The sequence below is a fragment of the Nothoprocta perdicaria genome, unplaced genomic scaffold, assembly GCF_003342845.1.
Source record: "Nothoprocta perdicaria isolate Ctin4 unplaced genomic scaffold, notPer1 scaffold_269, whole genome shotgun sequence".
NCBI lineage: Eukaryota > Metazoa > Chordata > Aves > Tinamiformes > Tinamidae > Nothoprocta > Nothoprocta perdicaria.
In genome coordinates this window covers 597,105-606,666 of record NW_020455498.1, presented here as the reverse complement: position 1 = coordinate 606,666, position 9,562 = coordinate 597,105, and the positions used below count along the sequence as shown (strand labels likewise).

The 9,562-nt window shown below is 40.4% G+C and overlaps 1 protein-coding gene across 1 annotated transcript; it reads left to right on the top strand.

The window, feature by feature from the left end:
* Positions 1 to 34: 34 nt before the first annotated feature.
* SFRP4 (secreted frizzled related protein 4) lies at positions 35 to 9,562 on the top strand (the record flags this gene model as incomplete). The annotated part of the gene is made up of 4 exons (XM_026040810.1): positions 35 to 143; positions 3,375 to 3,573; positions 6,607 to 6,670; positions 9,065 to 9,562. Coding segments are annotated over 4 exons (561 nt in total), but the record flags the coding sequence as incomplete, so codon positions are not given.

Here is a 9,562-nt window from a genome sequence, read left to right as displayed (position 1 = left end):
CGGGGCGCCCCGGGCGCGGGCGGCGCGGCCCCGCGCGCCCCCGCCTCCTAACCGGCCCCTCTCCCCTTCCCGCCAAGAGCGGTGCAGGTGCAAGAAGATCAAGCCCACGCTGTCCACCTACCTGAGCAAGAACTACAGCTACAGTAAGTTAGCGGGCTTGTACAGCTGCGGTGTCGCCCTTCCTGCGGCACCTCAGCCTTCCCAGCTCCCACTCTTCCAACCTTTCCAGTCCTCACTCTTCCAGCGCTTCCAGCTCCCACTCTTCCAGCCTTTCCAGCCCTTCCAGCTCCCACTCTTCCAGCCTTTCCAGCCCTCACTCTTCCAGCCCTTCCAGCTCTCGCTCTTTCAACCTTCCTCTTCCAAAACCGGGTACTAGCACGTGCGACTACTGGTGCCCATCTCCGACAGGCAGTAATCGTCCCTGTGTGGATGGCAGTGCTTTTCTGATAAAAAACAAGGGGGAGAAAAAGCTCATTAAATTGCCTCGTGAACACAGGTTGCTCTTCAGAAGTGCTGCTTGCTAGTGTGGCAGTCACACCTGGTTAATGCAGTTGGATTCAGTGTGAGCGTGACCATGACGTAGCTGGCTCCTGCTTGCCTTCAGCAGGTGGAATAAAGCAGGGTTGACTTTTATCACGTGCCTTTTGAACCTTATGGGTTAAGGAAGGTGACGCAACCTGATGAAATACTTCAAAAGTAACTTTATTACTCACAAATTGTTATATTCTATCTTCTGCTCACTAGCAAGAGCCTCAGCTGGTGAAGAACTGTCATAGATCCACTGAATTCAAGGACAATTTACACCAGCCAGCCAGGAGTCTTATGATATGTTGTATGGCACACTGGCAATGCAAGTGAGTGGGCGCCCCACTCTGCCTTTGCCCCCCTCTGTCCTGACCCCTGGGATTTTTGATCTCAGGAGTCAGGAAAAAAAGCTAGGTAAGATGAGATAAATACCAAATCAAACTTCTGTACTGTCAATAGAAAACTGCTGTTAACTGTGAATTTAAGATATTGTATCATGATGTAGTGCAGTGTAAGGACTTTTTTTTTCAGAGAAAAGTTGTTTCTTCAAGGGATATTTTCATTTCTTGTATAATAGGGGTATTATATCTTGTTACAATAGACTTTTAAATTCTTATTTACCTGATATGGAATGAAAGTAAGTTTGTAGTTATTTGCTTCAGTCTTTTTACCACTACTACTACAAGAAATCACATCTAGCTTGGTAGGAATAATCAAACTCAACATCTGACTTACAAAGTTAGTTTTGTCGTGGCCTTTTGGTGCGTGTAGTTCCTTAATCCACCTCAGTGTCCAAGGAGTGACAGATAGTTCAAGTGGAAGAATGACCTTCCACAACTGCCTGAAATATGTGAAAAAGAAGTACTATGAAGTGACTATGCTGAAATACAGGTTTAGCCATTCAAATTCAGATTCTACTGACATTGGTGAGAGTGTTGCCTGAACAACGGGGGATCTTAGGTTTACAAAAGCTTCCATAGTTTATTTGCATCAAGTTTGTAAAATCAAGATCCTATTTTTGAGAGGTATGTTTTTATTCAGCCTCTTTTAAAATAAACAGATGTATTCATGTGGAATATGATTGGGAAATGGAAAAAGGGAGAACAAGTTACAAGTAAAACAGATTTTTTAATGTAGACAGTTCAGTTGTTTTTCTATCTGCTTAGAATTATTTTTTCAGTTGTTAAAATGAGAGAAATMGCTGATTGCCTGTCTATAGCTATAAACATAATTATAACCATAGCTATAATTTTATAATGTTCTCAGGAACCATTCATTGCAATAGATATTTATCATGCTTACAGTAGTGGGTCAACATCTGCATTGATCACTGAAAGGCAAATTCCAACTAAATTCCATGCAAATATGATAGGTAAATATTTTCAAACTTTTCTCTGTTCTTTAGGAGCTGAGGTGCTAGTTGGTTTCAATCACACTTTAAAATATGTTGTGAGTCTAAAACTGAACTCCCAATACATTTTGTAGCTATTATTTATGTCTTGATAAGGTGAGCGCATAAAACCCAGTCTGCATTAGAGCTGTCCCATCCTCTGTGCTTGAAATTTATTCCAAATGTTTTGAGATGCATTTAACTGCCTCCGGCTTGGCAGCTGCCAGGGGCAGTGTTGCTGCACRCTGATCACAGCATGTTCTATGTCAGCTGGGTCTGCATTTAATGTATATAATAAGGAAGAGAAAAWAGGACACCTGTATTTTGCTGTTTCCTTCAAAACCTCTGTGACTGTGCCTTTCTTCCACTTGTTATTAAATCAGCATGTTGAACTTCATAAAAGAAAGCTTTGGGGCCTAATCATTCATTCCCTTCTYACTCAACGTTCCTGGCACTATTGACAGGACTTAGTGCACACAGAGGTTTGGAATCCAGCTTTTGGAGCTGAGGCACATACACTGCTAATTTCACAGAGGAATTTCATGATAGTTTGGGATTAACATCCTTCTAATTCTGATACTTCCTAGAGACAAAGTCCTTCATGTAAAAATCTTTCTTCATTTCTCTGTTTTGGTACTTGGCATCGAGACTTAAGAAGGAAAAAACTGTGTGCAGTCGTACAGCAGTAGATACCTCCAGGCTTCTCAGGTACAAAACTGGGCAGGTACTGTCCTCAGAGCGATCTGTAGAYCTTCAGTTTCTTGCAACTCCGCAGGCATTAAGTTTTCCTCAATGAAAGATAAGTATGTGAATCCTTAACAATTCAGAATCAGAACACCTTCTAGAACTTTATTTTATTTGGGAATTTTTACTACTGAAACGTAATTCAATACTGAGCTTCTCTCTCAAAAAAAAAAGAAGGCAAAAGAAAAAAGTATAAGTCATGATGAAAACCCTAAGTCTCTGACTGCTTGCTTCAAATCCTCTTTTCTTTCAAGAGGGAGGCTTTAATTCCCATGTGCACACTACAGTGAAATGATTTTATTACTGAAAGGACTGCATTAATGTAACCTGTCTGTGAGGTAAATTATTCATTACTTAATTGAAATAGCACCATGCACCGCTATGGAATAATCTCTTGATTTATGCAGTGGGTTATTCAAGTGTGAGTCAAAGGAACTACTTGTGTGTGTGCAGTTCCAGGCTAGATAATCCCTCTTGATCTGGCAAAGCTCTAAGCACATGTTTAATTTCACACTTGTCAACAGTCCTACTGAAAACCAAATCAGGATTGTGCCTTTGTTGTTCTAAGCCACTGTACATGCCCACACATGAAGGAATAGTTCTAGATTCRCAACCAGAATGATCACTTCCTATTCAAGACATTTTATTTGTTTTTAAGATGTACTTAAGTTTCCAATACAAGGCACTGTTCTTATGCCTGTTTTTCTGATTGCAGTCATTCATGCTAAAGTAAGAAGTGTAGAAAGAGGGAGCTGCAATGAGATAACAACTGTGGTTGAAGTAAAAGACATCCTCAAGTCGTCGATGCCTATTCCTCTGTCTCAAGTGCCTCTTCTTACAAATTCCTCGTGCCAGTGTCCACCTCTTCAACCAAAGCAGGATGTCCTCATCATGTGTTATGAATGGCGTTCAAGGTGAGCACTTGCTATATGGATCAGAGAAGCATTAGCTTTACAGTTAGCTGTAATAGAAGAGAAAGAGGCAAAACTCCCTTTCTGTACATATTTTGTAAGTCTATAGCTAATATTACACCGATTGTTTTCCTTAAGATAACCTACATACAGACCCCTGTGTTTCAATTACTTTTACAGTTCATGTTTTGCACTGACTCACCATGCAGTACTTAGGAAACCTGGCTCTCACGTRGAGCGTAAACCCTGGTGTCATTAAGAGCAGCATCTTGTTTCAYATGCTGTGCAGGAGTTCAGGCATCTCCAGCTGTTGGAGAGTGTTTTTCTAGGGCTGTTTTCCAGAGGTACGAGGCTGACAGTGTCTGTCATGTCAGGACTCCTTTCATTCCCACCACACCGTGCAGCAGCTCCAAGGACGGCAAATTTCTACCTCTCTAGGGGTGGATAAGGAGATGAGGGAGTCCACAGGGCTGYGGGAGATGTAGTCAGCCCTTCTCGTTCAGCTTGTCTGTACTTCAGACTGGTGCCATCAGTGAGATGTTTCTGATCCCACAGCTGCACCAGCACTAGCCAAAGCAGCAGCCGTGGCAGCTTCGGCTTCCASATGGCTGATGAAGAGTAAATGCTTGCAGAGCAGCTTGCTAGTTTTGCTGTCTGATTTAAAATAAYAATAATAACTTTAGCAGACCTTTAAACTGTCAGTCAGCCTAACTCCAGACCTGGAAGGAAATCCAGCATGCTGGTCTGGGGAAAGAGAGAGAATGGTGGATCACAAGAGTAATTTTTTGAGGCATAAGTTAACATCCCTTCAGCACCCAAGTGCACCAGTAGCAACAGACCCCAGCAGGACAGGACATGTATGATGAGCACATGTCAGTCTGTCCTATGCACTGGGGGTAAGGTTACTCGTAAGACACGCCGTGCCTTGTCCTACAGCACTATGACTGTTAATTGAACAGGTGCGGTTGTAAGGATCTACAGTAGTATATCTACACACAGAACTTGACGGGCCATGCCCATATTTTAAATCATTTTAATGTTGGTACTTTAAAAGCATTTTATAGGTGCTTCTAGAAGCTACCATCTGAACATCTTATTAACATAACTTTTTGCAAGCTAAAAGACCTGCTGTGCTGCTGTCACGTAGCACWCTCCAGATCTGGGAGAATATCACAAAGATCAATTCAGAGCTCTTTAATTGTGTTTCCCATTCTAGGAAAAAGACCGTGACTGTGATTGCTATTCAGGAGCACTGAGCTGCAGAACTGTGTTGTAGTTGCCTCTCAGGAGGTTATCAGGGAAAGGGGATTTGAAAAGTGAAAGATCACGATCTGCTTCTCAATTACAATGGAAAAACACACCAATTACCAAATATTTTGTGATGGTTTTTAAAGGTCACTGAGGTTTTTAATTTCATATAGTGTACTAAAATGGATTTGAAAAAGAAACATAAACTATTATATGTGTTTCCTGTTGAACTCAGTGGTATGTAAACGGAAGGTTTTGAGTTACAGTGGCTTTTTAAAATGTCAGAGACACAACGGGTGGAAGCTCTGGCTCCACAGAAGTTGATGGCAAAACACCCAATGTTCTGGAGCAGGGTTAAGGTTTCACTCAGTAATTTGTCCAGAACAAAAGATGCTTCAGATATTCAGCATGTTGTGCCTTCATTCATTATGATGTGGCCTTAGCTTTGGTCTTATATGGTTATTCTATAATCACTCCTTAGAAAGGAGACGTGTATCATGTTAGTCTGATTCCCTGGGGTTTGCACTCGATATTGTCATTTTATATTTGGGCAAAATAGATAATAGTGCTACTGGATATGGTTGGCAGCATTTGATACTCTCTTTGACATGGATTGAATGACAACATTGTTCAGGAACACTGAAAAGTGAGACCCTGTTGTGCTGTGAAAAGCCCACCTGCCAACTAGGTGCTATTTGAGACTGTGCACACATATCATGATGCTTTGATTTCTTTAGGAAACATTGATGTCTTAATTAAAGCCTCCCAAAATCAATTGGGATATATTAAGGACTTACAAAATACCTTTTGTAGAACTACTTAGCAATAACAGGAAATATAGAAATTCCATCATCCCTGTGCTATAAAAATAAGAGTTTCTAGGTTAGGACCTAGAAGGTGTGACATCAGAGTGTTTCAGAATAAGCAGAATATAATGAATGGAACTTGTGAAGGCACATGTTATGTAATAGTCACCCTTGTTTCGTTCATTTCATAGCACCTTGACTGGCAGACTCATGTAGGAGTTAGCCAGATGTCATTGGTAGACACATATCACCATTCATGCATTTTCTAAATTCACTTTAGAATATTCACTTTAAATATCTTCATAATACATTTATAGGTAGTAATGTATATGACTGCAAATCATCAGATAACATGTTAAGTATCTTAAAATGTATTTTACTGGTACATATGAAACTTATTTTTATAAATTCAGAAGTAAAATACTTTTTAACTGCCCTCTCCTCGTTTAGGTCAATATTTTATTTTATCCATAATATACAGAACATGTTTTCATAYATATACATATTAGACATAATTAAAAAACACATAATAAAGAAAGGTAAAGAGTTTCTTAGGATATGTTCTAGGACATATTCTACAACCTAAATCTTYATTACCAGTGACTAGAACTGGACAATTTTCTCCTGCAAAGTGAGGACAGAGAGCTCTGAATATTTTCTTGAAACTGTTTTGGTTGTAAAATATGAAGAGGAATATGATTTTCTTGTCTTTTCCCATAAATCTGAAATATTGATGTGATTTTGATCTAAATGATTACAGAGCTTGGAATGGAATTTTAAGAGTATTAGTATAAGCATTTAGAAATATTTTTATGGTGAAAATGTGTCCCATCCTTCTCTAGAGCTACCCATATGAAGAAATTGCCAGTGCCAGTACTTGGTGGCTCATTTCAACTTCAAGGTTTATTAAATCACCTGAAATGACATCTCAGGACTCAAAACTAGAATTATCTGTAACTCACATTTATTTCTTAATTTGCAGGTTGATGCTTCTTGATGGATGTTTAGTTGAAAAATGGAAGGATCAACTAAACAAAAGATTTAAGGTAAATACTATGAATGAAAAGAGTACTGATAATTCTTGATATAAAAGTTAAGCACTTATATTCTGTTTCAGCAATGAAAAGAAGGCTTGAATTTCCAATGCACTRAATATCTCTGGGTATTGATTTCACTTCAGAACTTTAATACTTCTAAAAATGAGACTACTTTTCTCGTACATTACTATGTTTGGGCGTAAGTGTAAATGCGAATGTTTTAGTCTTTCATGTTAGGGTCTCTAAAATTTTATTTCTGTTTTATCTGCAAACTGTTCCTCAGTATGGAGGCTGGGTGATGTGTTGGATAGTAAATGTGGTCCTACTAATAACAAACCTAGGAATTTCTTTCAAATCCCTGCTTAGGCACCTAGCTGTTGGATAAGTGGGGCAGTTGGATATGCAGAGGGGCAGATAGTAAGTTGGATATGCAGAGGGGCAGATAGTGCACATTAGGTAGACTCGTGAAACGGACTGCTCAGCAGCTGCCGCCCTGTAAAGACCCAGTAAAGCTCTTGGGCCCCCCCTCACTCGTTTCAGGGGACAGGGGCCTGAAAAGTCGAAAGTATAAAGACGGAGGAGGAAGGAGAGGCCGACGTCTTGGTACTTCAGGGTAGCACTTGAAATCATTTCCTGCGTCTGTGCTTCTCTTTCCTTTCAATGCAAAAACAGCGTGGATGAAGAAAATAGACTCTTCCTGGCACCTTTAGAGATAGAATTAACTACATCAGTTATTCATCTGAAAAGGCATTTTCAAAACATTAATTTATTTTAATTATTTCAGTTAAGTGCCAATTGGCGATTGATAGGAGGGGAAGAAAAGCAGATGCTTCTGTTAGCAGGAGTTTTCAAATTACAGACCAATTCCTTGAATTGTATTTGATTATTTCATCATTCCCTTTTCTCCCCATTTAATCAAAAAAAATCCTGTATGTGGAAAAAATAAATATTTAAAATATTTTTTAAAAGTTGCCATTGCAGGTGGGATTTATGTGTGTATTGACACTGACTGAGACATTTGAAAGGCCTTAACTGTCAACTTAATGACCTGTTACTGGTGCACAGTGTGTTCTAGTGGCCTCCTCACACTACTTAGTCATATTTCATTGTGTTTTGAAACTGCTTTGCACATTTGTTCATAGACTGTCACAACAAAGACATTCCTGCAAAACTACTTCTCAAAACACATAATGTCTCTCCTATTTATAGTTTCATATGTTAAATACTAATTTCTACATGTTTCAGTGGGACACACCTAAATGCCTGCTGAGACTTGTTTTAAAAAGATGCTTATAATGCCCCCAACTTAATGACTGTCTGTAGTATGGAGCTAGGTATTGCAGTGGTTTCATTTCAATGCCCATCATTCATCTCTGCAGACTTGCATCCAACTTTATCTTGAGCTACCACTTAAAATGAGTGTTTTGAGCTAGCTGTGGGTCACAGAAGACATCTGTTAACATAACCACAACATGCTTGATCTCCTCTGCAGCCAGCCTGCAACCCCGAATAGCAACAGAGTCAGTGCTGAGATACTAAACAGCCGAACTGCAGAGCATTGTCTTAGCTCTGATCAGTGGGCAAAGACCCTCTCTTTGGGATTTYCAGAAGAAAAATTTCACTAGGAGAGAGGAACAGTGAAATACCTTCCAGCTTCAGCTGCCTGTTTGTTTGCTTAAGAAAAAGAAATTCTTAATTTTTTTTTTCTGTCCTAGAAGTGTTAGAGTGTAGTGTGAATCACCATATTTCAGGCCACCTGAACTCTTAACCTTGCTCTAATATCCTGTTTTTCTAACCACTGCTTTTGAGTTTGGAAATCTGGCAGCTGTTCTCTTTGATGGGTGGGTAGAGCTCATTGCTTTGCAGAATTTCTCAGGGRTGCTGCTAGAGAGAGCTGCGTATGCAGCATTGTCCACAACTGTCCCATTGCACCTCCAAGTACACTGTGATTTTGGTGGTCATCTCTCTGTTCTGCCTGTAACATAAACCATTTTATGCCCAGTCTTCGCARCTCCGGGAGAAGAAGAACCAGAAAGTAACTGTCCTTTGTAATCCTTTGTGGCTGTGCATATAAATACATATTGTGAAAGGGTTCTTTGCTTTCTGGTGATGCCAACCTCACAGGACTGCTGAAGAAACAGGAGGGGCAATATGCAGGGCTTGCTCTGCAGGATAAAGACCTGCCATTCTTCTCGGCTCAGATTGTGGAAATTGTCCCAACCCAGAACACGTGGCAGGTTGCTGCAAACAGCAATAAAATACAGAGATAAATCGGCTGCAGGGCAGACATAAAACCACTGTGATCATCACTAGTATGTATGGTTTGGGCTGGCGTTGACTAAGACTCAGTTACTTATGGTAACGTCTTTCCCTGACTCTCTCTGTTTCTGCCAATTTCYGCAGAGATGGGAACAGCGACTGCAGGAGCAAAAGCAGCGAACGGCCCCCAGCAAGAACCAGAACGCGGGACGCAGCGGTCGCAGTGGGGCATCCAAAGCACCAGCAAAGAATACCCACCCATTGGTCAGTGGCCCCAAAAAGGCCTCTAAAACAAGAAATGGCCAGAAAGAAATCAACCCTAAAAAAGTATGAGCGCGACACATCTGAAAGGACTTCTCTTGCATGATAAGGGTCACAAGCTGGCTTGATGGGCTTGTTTTATTAATCTAGAACTCATCAGTTTAAAACCTCACTGCAGTTTCTACATAGACATTGTTGCTGCACTTTACTTTTAATGTTTTTTTCTTTCAAGCCACAGAGTGTAGGTTTGCACTAATTTCTGGTAGGCTTATTCACGCTGACCGAGTTTTACCTGAGGGCTCTGATTCTAATTCTAGGTAGAAGGTTCAGGCAGTAACTAGTGCAGCTGCTGGAGATGAATCTATCTGCTCTTAGGAATCA